Genomic DNA, 13357 nt, shown 5'->3' with positions numbered 1-13357 from the left:
CACGGATAAGTTCACTGCCGGATGGGCGGGCGCAGCGACCCGAGGCGACGTTGACGGAGAGTAGCGGAGAGGGGCCGAAGCCGGCCGAAGGGTTGCTAACGGGATGTAGTCGAGGCGCCGCGCCGGAGGCTATCGACCGAGGCTGTGACCATTGTACATCTCCGTCGCTCATTTGGAACCGAAGCCCCGCTGCCTGCGCCGACGCCTGCGTATTAGCCAAATTGCCGCCTTAGCGCCCAGCTAAGCTTCCGACTGCTCCGAAGCCTTTTTGACCCTAATTGAGAGCTACGTCCCCAGAATGCAATTATCCGCAAAGTGTCGCAGGTTATGTTTAATTAGACTTAAGTGGACTCTTAAAAAAAAAAAAAAAATCTCCTCATTAATTCTCCCAGTTACCCATTTAAATCCCATTTAATACGCACGCTTATTCGAGTCTGGCCTATCTCCTTTCAGAGAGGCATAAATACAAGTTTGACGACAGACATTACAATGCAACTAAACAATCATCCATCCATTATCCATACCGCGGAGTACCCGGAGAAAACCCAAACTCCACACAGGGAGGCCGGGATCGAACCCGCGACCTCTGCGCTGTGAGGCGGACGTGCTCACCAGTCGGTCACCCTAAACAATCATTTAAGGGTCAATTATTTTTTACTTCAATCGAAATGTTTTCTAATTTACAGGGTTGGTTTGGCAGGGAACGCTTTTTTAACGAGCCAATTTAGCAGTCCGGAACGAGGATTCATCAACACTTAAGCGTGTTTTTGCTTCTCACAAAATGGTGTCGCTAACGATCATTAGCGTGCCACTTTGGGAGACTGTGAGTATGGCGGCCCCTTCGGGGATCAGAAAGCATTTGTGGAAGCGGCTCTGCTGTAAAAACGCCAGCTTAGTAACTTACCGAGCCGTCCGTTGTGCGCGCAATTGTTTGGTGCCAAACGTCTCCCCCGTTGGTCTTGAACCGAACGTAGGCACGTTCTCTCTTTCTTCCTCTGCTGAGCAATAGTTCCTCCATTATAATTAGGCTTAACCGTTCTTGAGTCAGTGTCGGTCATAGACGAGTGGAAACGTGCTATTTGTCCCCGCGTACACCAATTAGTGTCTTTGTGAACTCATTTGTGCCTTTTAATAGCATCTTCTGGTGGAAAACAGTACTAAAACAATGAATATGCTTTTCCACTTGTGGTTTTTTTGAAGACGTGTTTATGCTTCCGTTTAGTGGCTTCCTCAGCTCCTCCATCCTCTTGGTCCTTCCTCTGCAGGTACACGCGAGCCAAGCGTAGCACACACGCCAGTCATGTATGCTTTGCTCGCATTACATCGATGCCGTGGCACGGTCATGCATGACTGCATTAACATGGTGGCGTATTGCACAAAAAAACCCTCCAGAGCGGGATGACGCGCACGCGCTTCCATCCGCACGTTCATATTGGCTCCGTGCTTTATATTTGCCGTTCGCCGGCCTCCTTTCGTGGCTGTTTTTCTTCATCACGTCTCTACGCTTTTTTTTTTACGCTTATGACGACTGAAGATTTCAAATGCACGCAATGTTAAGGTGCTCGCTCGGGGATAATAGCTGACAAAAAGCGATGTGATGATCATACACACATAATGTATACCCAGTAATGATAAATTGGGAAAAAAAAAAAATCTGCCAATTTTGTGTTATTTAAATCCAAATCACTAAGTAAAAAAACAAATCATACCGTTGTTTTACTTAGTGTATTACTTACTTTACATTCCCTTACAGGACAAAAAAAAAAAAAAATTGAGAAATACAAAATGATGAACAAAACATAGTAGTGCCTTGAGATGCAATCAAAAAATTCAGATAGGAGCTCCGTAGGGTGGCAGTGAAGTCGGCTCGACTCACTTCACAGCAGTTTGGCAGATAGTAAACAATTCTTAAAAAAAAAAAAAAAAAAAAGAGACCTCAAGCCATTTATTTCCACTCCTGGTTGAAGTTTCCTGTCAACCTAACCCCAAAACAAAGACAATTACATGTGTATTCAAAGCAACCACATAGCATTGCTTTAGCGTCTGCTAGCTTAATGCTAACACATCATGGGCAACACCTTTGACAGGCTAGCAAACAACTCATGTAGACAGACAATACTCACAGGCCTATATTCTTTATCCTCTGCACAAAAGCATCTTATACTATTACCGCTTCCTGAGTCATTTATAGTAGATGTGAAAGTCTTCTTCCTTTGTGTATGCATGACTGTTTCATGCTGCCCTCTGGCAGTCAAGTCTTATACACCAGAAAATGCTGCAATGAATAAATAACACTTAATATATTTTGTTTGTTTCACTGAAGGCTGACCTTTAAAAAAAAAAAAAAAAAAGTAACAGTTAAACATTGAACAAAGCTCCCAGCAATCTCTCCGACTTTGTGTGCTTTTAATTACGCCCTCTCCGCCAAGTGCCGCCTGAGTATCGGCCGCCATCAAAAAGCCATAAAAATGGAGATCACGCACAGCGGCAATTAACGGCAAACCTGCGCTTCAGCCACAACAGCGAAAACGCGACAATTATGATGATGATTTTCTGGCCGAGGGGAGCGCGCGATCAAAGAGGCTAATGTTGGCTAAACGCCTTGTTGTGCGTCGCTGCGAGGAAACAAATTGGCAATCGTGTGAGCAAACGCTTTCTGCGCGCGCACCGTGTGCCGTACCTCCGAGCGGTACATGTATTGCCGGGGCGTACTTTCAGGGAACTTAATGTGTCGACGTCAGATTTGGGCTCAGTGTAACAAAATGCCATTTTTGTGGAGCGGGTTGACATAAAAGGACGACGTTAACCTTCCTCCGCTATTTCAGCTCGTCCTCGTTTTTGCTGAAAACGATTGAACGCCAAATCCTCTCTAATCCTGCTTTTTGCGTCAACATCAAGTGATGGCTTTTAGGTTCATTTTATAATGTACATCTTTGGCCATTAATATTGATGTATGTTGTGGGATGATAAATAAATAATCGTTTTGGGGCCAAATTCGAGGAATTGGACAATTTCCCGGCACAGTGGTTGCATTAGAGGGCAGCGGTAATGGATGAGCTCTCCAGGTCCTCGTTTGTTTGACTTTGTGTTTGGTGCAACTGGAGAAAAGTCTCCCGTGGGGCTCCCATGCGCCGTAATCCAGAACGTGATCATATCGCGCGGATGCGCCGCTACGTTGCAATGAATAATTCCCTTGCCCTTAAACGTGGGGCGGTGAAATTAGCCCGCTCTGAATCGAGCGGAGAGCCTCATCGAAAATGAGAAGCGCGGAAGCTGTTGTGTTGCAGTGTGACCGATTGGAGAGGACCGTGCATCCTTTTAACAGAGATGAAAGTTGAAGAGGATGAAAAAAAAATAGACATGGAAAGCGTGACTTAGAACTCCGGCCAGCTTTTTGCATTCTGCCTTTTGCTGGAAAACGTCCAATAAAAATATTTTTTAAAAATTTCCCCAATATGATTTCAGATGCTATGTCAATCTAATCTAGTTTTTTTGTATAGTTTATAACTCTATTTTGTTCTGCCTCCTGGTTCATTTGGGTGAAATTCCACTGTCGAGCACTAGATGGCGAGACATTATTTCATTTACTTTGAATCTGAAATAAGAATGAAAACAAAGTATTTTAGCTCACTCTAGTTTTTGCTGAAGATGATCAAATCCTCTTCAATCCTGCGTTTTACGCCTACAGAAAACGACAGCTGTCGGCTCATTTTATAATGTGGCCACGATTATTGATAGGTTTGTTGGTTTGGAAAAAAATTGGACTCGTTTACTTTCAATACTTTTGTGTTTTCCATTGTTCTTGCTATATTTGTTTAAATGTGTTTGCATTATTTTAAAACGTTAGCTGAAAGACCTTGAAAAGAATTACTTGCCACAAATGCAGTATGCCGTTAAATGCCATAAATTCAATGCATTAATGGCATTTCCATTCAGTTTAATGGAGGAAGGTGATTTGAGATAATAGTGTTTTGTTATCACAAGTGTGGCCACAGAACAAATCAAACTTGTATCTCAAGGCGCCACTGTATTAGCAGTGGGATCGTTTCTTTAAACAATCAGATTCCAAATTGGCCTTAGAGAGCCCAAAGGGCATTATTAGAAAGAGAATTCATTAGAAGGCATCTTTTTTCCCCCTTTTTTTTTATTTAACATGATCAGTTGGAGTTATCAGAGAAATGAGAGCCAAAATTTTTCTTTTTTTTTTTTTTTAATATCATTTTTGCTATGAGAGCGGCATTACTATAGTTCAACAAGTCCTGTGGTCAATTCTTTAAGGGTTGTTTGCGTGTTGCAGCAGCTCACACGACACGCTGAAGCATTTTAAAAAGACAAATGGCAGCAATTAGTCTCATAAAATATTCTGCCGAGAGTGCGCCTTTTTGCCGTTTACTAGTCAAAGTGCTTGGATGGATTGTAATTTCTGCTCGCTACAAGTCATAATGGCTATTCTCCTTCAAGCACAAACATGTTTGTTTCCCCATCTGTGGTAAACCATGTACCGGTTGCGTATATATATATACGATTTTTTTTTTCTCTCTCTCACAACTTATGCAAGTTACTTGTCATAATATGCGCCGTAAAAGATAAAAAAAAAAAGATTCAAATAGAACCTTAAAATGTGTCTTAATACTTTTATAATGTAATTGTGCAGTGTGCTAACACAATCATGCATGCCCTGTTAGCAGCACGTTAGCACCACATGCCAATAACTGCCGTGGCTAAGAAAAACCTCCACAAGAGTGCAATTATACAGTGAGAGGACAAAAAAAAAAAAAGAACGGCATTATTCTCACATTTGCGATAAAACTTCATCGCATCTCAGCAGGAATCGGATCAAAATAAAGGGACGGGTGAAGCGCATTGAAAGTGCAGCTCATAAGTAACGGTTTTCTAACATGTAAAAAAAAAAAAAAAAAATGCTCAAAGTGGCAATTTGGAGGTATGGCTTTGTCCCGAATGCGAGCGTAGGTTTAAATTGCAAAAATGTTCTTTTTCAAATGAGAGCACGCCGTCGTAAAAGGGCAAAAGCGCAGCCTCGGGTGATGTGCGGCTAGCCGCCATTCGTATGCAAAAACACTCCAAAGGGCAGTGAAACAAAAAAGGTTTTCAGTCTGGCGTCTTGGTGAAGCTATTATACAAATGGCACACTTACAAATACGATAAAACAAAAAAAAAAATGATAATAAATTGTCAGAATAAAAAATGGCTTTCGCCCAGGGCTGGGGTACATGCATGTTCATCATATAGATGGTAACCCCTCCCGCCCCCAAAAAGAATGACTTGTCGAAAGCTAAAAAAAAGTAGCAAGAAAAAAGGAAGCTCATTTTTACATTTTTGTGGCGCCCCCTGAAGGCCATGACGCCTTTAATTCAGAATCAAGGATTCAAGTCTTCGCAGATGATTAAAAAAAAAAAAAAAATGGTTTGGGGAGGACAGCCACGTCCTTACTGGAAAATGATTGTTTTGTGGTACCAGCATTTTTTTATTAAATATCATTATAAATATTAATATAGATTAAATTTATGTATTTATTTTCAATTATATCTGGATTTTTTTTCAACTCATGATTTTTTGCAGTTACCTTTTTTCCCCGAATATATATATTTTTTTAAAGTATCTTTTTTTTTTTTTTTTTGTGGTGGTGCGGAAGCAACCCGTTTTTCATTGATTTCTTAAGTATTTTTTTTATTTTATTTTTTTTTCAATTCCAATGCATTTGTAATGGCCATCAATTCGACAAAGATTTTGGCGATTTTTTTTTTTTTTTTTTTTTCCGGCCGACCCAGACCCTGCGAATAATGGGGGTGCACTGTATTGCCTAATGGGCGCACCAGCTCTCTACTCACTGATAAAATGAACATAAATATTCATCATTTTAGTGTTTGTGAGACTTGATAACCACACAAACAACACTCCAGTGACTCTAATGGCCTGTCAGGGTAAACAAACAGCACACGCTGAAATTGGTCCGACGTTCTCGTCTAATGTGAGGAGAATTTTCGAAAGAAAAAGCGTCTCATTTCCGTGTAAGGAAATGCGAAGAAATTCACTTCCGAAAAAGACAAAATTAGCTCAGTGATGCATAGAGAACATGAATATGAACATATTTTTATTCCACATATGGTGTGACTGTTGTTTCTCTGTCTTTACCGCACGAGTCCAAATTTAAAGGTCACAACCAAATGAGCCTCTTGCTCTTCGGATTCCGACACAAGCGGACACTTTATTAGGCACGCATCTGCTACCCAATTGTTGCAATTTAATTTCGACATTTGTCTTAAGGATGAACATCGCAGACATTGTGCCTGCGGGGCCGATTTTGAAAGCCCAAAGCAGCAAAAACCCAGCGGTGATATAGATGAAAAATGAATACATCAAACCAATGTGAAGTGAGGAAATCAATACCAATATTTTCTCCTTCAATATCAACAACCTTTTAATGGTCTTCTCTGTGTAAGGACGGAGATGTTTTTTTTCCCCTTTTTTGGAGTCTTAAAAACCATGCAAGATTTTTTTGGTGGGGAGGAAAATTGTCATTTTAAGATAAAAAGTTGGATTTTTTTGTTCAAGAGAAAGTTTATATTAGGAGTTTTTTGGTGGAAAATGTCATATTTTCATTTGAGAAACAGGCTAAGGTTGGTGTATGAAAGTAGCGTTTCAAACTAGGATTAGGTTTTCCATTAGGGGTGTTCAAGCTAGGGTTAGGGTAATCCATGTTCAATAAACGTCATCCCCAAGCACGTTTTGTTTTTGCGTATGCGTACTTTGTGTCTGATTATAATTCTTCCCCTCGCACGCACAAATTATCCCGCTCGTTGTTCAATCCCCAACATGACGGCCCTGATTTGTTTTTTTCCACCGCCCAGTTGCTAGGCAACACCGGAACTGGCGCCAGCGCTCGGCTACCGTGGGCCACGGCGGACGAGGGTACGGATGAGGCGACGAGGTCGGGAGGGCATTTCCAGTGACGTGTGTCAAGCGTCTCGCCGGGCCGGCAGTCAACTCTGGAATGAATCGACTTACAGGTGTTATCAAACGCCAGGTTTGTGTGATTAAAGAAAATGAAAGCAGGTGTATCATATGTCATTAATCTGACCTTTAACCTGCAGCACACAAATAATCTTTTATGTTTTGTATTTGTTTGGAAAGTACTTTGTGCTGAATTACTTGAAAGGTGATATATGATATTGTATTCCTAATACTAATATGTAAAATATATCTGTGATAAATTACTTTTTATCAACGATGACAAGGAAGCCGTATTAGTAAAATAATAAAAGAAATTTAAAACTTGATCTGTTACATTTGATAAGTTGGTCACCAAGAGGAAAAAGGCCATTTTAGAGGATACTCAAGAGCTATTTCTTATTTGGGGCCAGAAAATGTCATCCAACTGTGCAATGATCCTTCTCTCACCTGATACGCCCGCTTCAAAATTCACATTGGCTTTGAGGGTGGCTAAAAGTGGACGCGTCAGCTGTGGGAATCAGTCTGGCATCGCCGTTCAACAGCTGCTCGCGGCCATCATCGACGGCAGTCATGTGCGTCTGCTGTGTGGGCAGCGGGTGCTGCCCCGTGGAGCTCGGGAGCCGTTTGAAGAGCTGTTCAGGAGCCAAAAGCTGATTTGAAATGTCACAGCAGTCAAAGTTCAGCAAAGTTTGACTTTCCTTTTACCTTGAGATGAATAAAGTTGGAACCTTTGTCTCACAGATGACACTTTGAGGGAGGAGAGGGTGATATTGTCGTGGCGGAAAGGTGGCAGGCACTCATGTTGTGTTGACTGAACTTAAAAGGTGAGGATTTCTTGGGTTTCAGTTGAGGATCAAGCCAAATTGTATCATGAAATTGTGACGGTACAAAAAAAAAAAGGTATTCAATCTTGCAATAGTCATAGCCTGATCTTGTAACATTAGCCTATGACAGTAAAAAGTGAAGTTTTTTACGAAAAAAATGAAACTGTCTGTATTTAACCATGGATTTACATAGGAATGGACTATTAATAGGCCCCTTGCGACCGGAGCCAGAGGGCAGCCATCTTACGTTGCCACCGTTACTGACAACTTGTGTTATTTTCTTTTATTTGCTGAAAACACTGTTCTAAAAGTGTGTGTTTCAGGCTAGGATCCCTCTATGGAGTAATGACAGCCTCTCAAAGAAACAACTAAAGTGTTTGCATTGACCAGTCAGAGTATATTCTCTCAGTATTTTGAATTGTGCCTTAAGGAGTTTAGATTTTTAGTTCGCAGTGAATTTTATCCCGATGGGCTTTGCTTTCATTTCATTGTTGATGGTTCTGACAACATAATACAGACGAATCTATGATTGTATACCTGCTGAGAGAAAATTTTAAATTGCGTTCTTACCACTGAAATGTGTGTGTAGGCTTTCCCTCAGACTTATTGGTACAACGGTATGCCATACAAACTGGCAAATCTCTGTATTCAACTAAGCCGGTTTTAGCAAGTGGCAACGTAAGATGGCCGCCGTTGGCCTCCCTCTCCCGATAGCGAGTGAGTGGCAATGTTGTCTTTTTTCCCTCTTGTCTTTTTTAGGCCGCATTTTTGCCAGACAGTCTTGCTCGTTTGTTTGGAGTCAGGACGAGATACAAAAGCATTCAATAAAATATTGTCGGTCCGTTGCTGCTGTTCCACTTTTACGATCAAATTTCGCAGGGGACGAGGAAGTGGCATATCTGGATCAAACTTCCTACCGGTAGGTGGCGGTAATGCACCTGACAGTTTCTTGCCAACCGCCGGAGCACCGCTTCCGGCCTCACAGCCCCGACCTCGACTACTACGTGCAGCCAGCTTGTTAGCACTCTTGCTGGGCCAGTCGCAGTAATGGACCGGTGAGTGTTCAGCGATGTTCAAGCATGAATTTGATATTGTAAAGTTAAAGAGCTCTGCGTCATATCTTGGCCAGTCTGCATTTTTGTTGTTAAAGTACAACTAGCGGAATAGTGGCTGCTAGCATGTCTCCCTCACTGTGAGGTTTGTGATTCTGATTCCAATCTATTCCCGTGTTGAATGCATGTCATCCCTGCATTCAGACGTCACAAAAATATGCATAGGCCTATTTGGTTTGTTGAAGACACGAACTGCCAATGTGGAGTAAATATTTTTGACTGGCAAAGACGTTCGAAATTATTTACGAGTACGTTCGAACTTATTTAGTTGCAGATGACGTACTTGTGGGAGAAATGATACTAACTCTTAGCATTTTCCCATAATGCCACGGTGTATTGAGATGCGCAAGTAAAAAAAAACATTTTTTTTTGTAGAATTTGGCATGCATTATACCAATACATGCATAAATTAGTTAAGACACCGTCGTCATTTCCCCCCATAATGCCACAAAGTACGCGCAAGCTCAAGTCTATGATCACCGTGCTGCAGCAAGCGCAATATAGTAAATACCTCATATGTGTCCAATATATATGTGCTGGTAATAACTATGAACTTAATGATCAAAATGGAAATAGTAAATACATCATACGTGTCCAATATATATGTGCTTGTAATAACTATGAACTTAATGATAAAAATGGAAGTATCAAGCATCTTTTATGACCGTTGTTGTTACAGAACTGTTACAGTGGACCACTACAAGTCGGCCATGTTGCTGAGTGGTGCAGGTGATGCTCTGGGATACAGGAACCAGATGTGGGAGTACAATGAGTCTGGACCAGACATTCACAAGGTCAGATCCAGTATGCCAGTGTTTCCCAATGTTAATTAAGACAAGGAGTATACGCCATTGTACATTAAAAAAAAAACGGCTGACCAGGTACTCTAAAGTGGCCACGCTAACCTGAAGCCCCTGTCCACACCCTCGCTTTTGTGTCTCACATTTTTCCCACCCGTTGCTCTTCCGCATTTCACTATTGACAACGAGGCGCTCTAAAGCGGCCACGCCGGGGGACTATCCAAAGTAACGATAACTAAGCCACGCCCCCCCAAAAATCCGGAATACTAAACCAAAATGTATTTAGAAACAAATCTCTGATTTCCCTTTTATCGAGTCTTCAAGTGACATCGGACAAGTGGGAATATTGATCCATTTTATTTATTTTTTTTCGAGTTTGAGTTTCATTTTCTCCTCCTGCAGGAGCTAGAGGAACTGGGTGGGCTAAAGAACGTAAAAGTCGAGCTGCCCGATTGGCCCGTGAGCGACGACACTGTCTTGCATCTGGCCACGGCCGAGGGACTGGCCACTGGTGAGCTCTAAATGGCACATTTTCCTCATTTCTGCCTCTCTTGTCCTTTCCGTGATTGGATTGGCGCGATGGGCCCGCGTAGTCGTGATGAGGCCTCATCAGACAGGAACACGCACGCACGCACGCACGCACACACGATCTGCCCTCCTCATAAAGGCTGAAGGTTAAATTGCATTTGCGGCCCTTTGTGGCATTATTGGGGCAAATGGGAGGCCCAGCTGTGACCTTTACAGTGATGAAGGCAAACAAGCTGCAAACCTCACAGCTGTGTCACGTGTTTCGGGCAAATGGTAACACGGAGCACGGCTGATGTTTTAACCCTATTAGCTGTCATCCTTGCCGACGTTTTGGGAAAAAATTTATACCTGCTTTGGCCCTGAATGCAAACACAGTGACTAGTTGAGATTTTCAGCAAATATTGGAAGATTGGGCCCCCAAAAAATTGCAAATGCTGAGTGGCGGAGGTTGACTGTAATGTAATTAATCCAAGTGTTAAGAGATCTTTATTGTGTGTGTATATTTTTATTCTGGTGTAATTTCTTATAATATCACCCGACTGGTTCGCTTTTATTTATTTTTTCTAAAAAATGTACCGTTTACTTGTCTTCTTTTAAAAATAAACAAAAAAAAATACATTTTTTTGTACCGAAAATATACCGAACCGAAATTTCCCAAAAAAAACAAACCGAACCAAAATATGATTTAGTGTACGGTTACACCTCTAGTATTTATATTGTCTTTTGTTGTTTCTGCACGCTGCTATTCAATTTCGTTGCACTTGTGACACAATGACTATCAAGCGATTTTGATTCTGCTTCTGAATGCCAAGGGTCACGACGGAAATAAGATCTCATACTTTCCATGACACAGGCAAGAATGGGGAGGAGCTTCTGAATGAGGTGGCCGCTCGCTATGTGGAGGGAATGAAAGACATGGAAGGGAGGAAACCTGGACCCTCAAGCATCCAAGGTAGGAATCTGTCAACATCAAAATAAAAATGATCACGAGAAAAAGGTCTGACCAAAGTCTCGCTGTAATAAAGTCGCAATTCTAACGATTGCGCATCTAAAGTGAGCTAAAAAAAAAAAAAAAAAGGCAAACATGTCAAATGACAAGAATAAAGGAGATACAATTACAAGGACGAAATCCTAATGTTACGAAAACAAAGCAGTAAAATTGCGTAAAAGGATTATTTTGAGGGGAATCGTTGAATTGTTACAAAAAGTTCAACTTTTTTTTTTTTTCCTGGAAAAAAGCCTGAATCAAATAAATATCAGTGAGTAGATTTCAATATTCCCGCATAAATATAAATGCATCAGGGCCACACTGAAAAGAGGTACAAAGGGTAAAATTAAAAGGAAAAAAGTCCTAAAGTTACTTATTGGAGCTGAAATATTTCCAGCAAGAATCCTGTATTTTCTTCTTCTTCAAAAAATAAATAAATAAATAAAAAGCTGCACCTTTATCAAGAGAATATCAAGATTCCAACACGGACCATAACGCAACGTGGTCTCTTTGGAAAAAAATGAATGCACTGTCGGTAAAAATTATTCAAATAAAGTTGTAAAGAAAGTTTTAAGAGTTCAGTCAGAATGTTACGAGAATAAGCCAGTGATACGTCAACAACCAAATGTTCCACTTGCTTTTCAGGAGTGTCCCAGCTGAGGCCTGGCGAGGAAGGGGGCTGCAGAGTTCCGTACAACGCGGAGGCGACGGGCTGCGGAGCCGCTATGAGATCCATGTGCATAGGGCTCAGGTAAAAATAAAAAAATAAATAAAAGTTTCTTTTTCTACCAAGTTTAGTTGCAAAAACCTGACAACTTTCAAACCTGAAGGGACAAAGTGCAATCACCGAGTAATTTTACAAGCGCCGGCCCTTCTTTAATGTAAAACGGAGAAACCCGATGAATGTTCAGAACGGCCAAGTTCCCAACATTATTGCTTGCGTGTAGCGTGTGATTTTTGCCGTCCCTAAGCGTGCTTTAAGCTGCTTTAATGACACCCAGGTTGGAGACTGTCAAACCAAACACAACAAAAAGAATTGCACTCATTGTGTAGGTTTCATTTTAATAACGTTGCCAGCGCTAATGCTAACGTAAAATCCCACTACAGGATTCATATTCCTTCGAATAACGAATATTCACACACAGGCAAGATAGCGCTACAAAGTATTCCCAAACTGTGAAAAAACGAGTTGCATTACTAAGTTCCATCTCAATTTCTTCTGTTGTCATTGTGAATGTGTACTCCATGCATGCATGGCACCACACTGCCCCTAAAAGGCCAAAGCGGGCATAGCAGGAACAGCCGCTATTTCCACCCATCCATTATCTTTATTTGTTTCTATTTATTACTTTTTTTTAAAGTGCTATTATTTCAGCATATTTTTATTTTGCTTTCTTATTACTTTGTTGTTCTTTCAAGTTATATCAAAAACACCAATTTCTGCATGATATGGCATGAAATATGTGAATTATTTTAATGTGTGCAAATGTGTGGGTGTAGCAGAATGAAAATGCAACAGGCTTTCACATTTACTTTCAAGCTCATTTTGAATTTGACCCCAAAAAAAGAAAAAAAAAAATTGTGTTCAAGAATAAAGAGTTCAATGGGCAGGCGTGAATGGGGGTGGCGCTATGGCGATGGTTTGGGGTGTTTTAGTCGTTGAATAAATACAAAGTTTTGAAGGCAATTAAAAATCGTTTCATTAATCATGATTTCAACCTCGATCCCAAAAAAAAAAAAAAAAAAATCGATTTAATCATTTTTATTCCAAAACCATGCAGCCCTAGTAGCAGGTTCGCGCCGCCGGCAAAAATTTCACTTCATTTGTCGCAAGAAACGCTAAGCTGGCGTTCGGTCCGACCGCACCATTCTTGGTCGCGGGGAAATATCCGAGCAGAGACAGGAGCGTGTCTACTGATAGCGAGCTAAGTAGCGTGAGCTTCAGAGCCAGCTCACCTGTGACAGTGAAATGGACCAGAGCCAACACAGGGACGCCGGCATGTTGCGCCATGCCGAGCCTCGGCTTGACCAGCAGCCCGCCGGGAAGTTTGAGGAGACGGATGAAGCCAAGGCCACCTTTGAGCTCAAAAGCTACCTGCGGAACTGCGAACAGTAAGAGAATCTCTTTTTTTT

The 13357-nt window shown here is 41.4% G+C and overlaps 1 protein-coding gene across 8 annotated transcripts in view; it reads left to right on the top strand.

Moving 5' to 3' along the window:
- adprh (ADP-ribosylarginine hydrolase) overlaps positions 1–13357 on the top strand; it is a 43472-nt gene that overhangs the window by 15675 nt on the left and 14440 nt on the right. For 5 of the 8 annotated variants that reach the window (XM_086017602.1, XM_086017603.1, XM_086017601.1 and 2 more), the window contains 8 exons: positions 6870–7045; positions 7714–7796; positions 8676–8851; positions 9588–9702; positions 10111–10219; positions 11090–11188; positions 11870–11975; positions 13190–13336. In XM_086017602.1, coding sequence (XP_085873728.1) covers positions 8844–8851; positions 9588–9702; positions 10111–10219; positions 11090–11188; positions 11870–11975; positions 13190–13336 — 584 coding nt within the window. In that variant the 5' untranslated portion in view covers positions 6870–7045; positions 7714–7796; positions 8676–8843. Of the gene's footprint in view, positions 1–6869; positions 7046–7713; positions 7797–7826; positions 8852–9587; positions 9703–10110; positions 10220–11089; positions 11189–11869; positions 11976–13189; positions 13337–13357 lie in introns of those variants that run through there. The other 3 variants (XR_015082771.1, XM_086017608.1, XM_086017607.1) reach the window with 2 other exon arrangements.

The sequence above is a fragment of the Filicampus tigris genome, chromosome 19, assembly GCF_054856515.1.
Source record: "Filicampus tigris isolate MCC_2025a chromosome 19, RoL_Ftig_1.0, whole genome shotgun sequence".
NCBI lineage: Eukaryota > Metazoa > Chordata > Actinopteri > Syngnathiformes > Syngnathidae > Filicampus > Filicampus tigris.
Note: the sequence above shows the minus strand (reverse complement) of the source record. Positions and strands in the feature narration are given on the sequence as shown.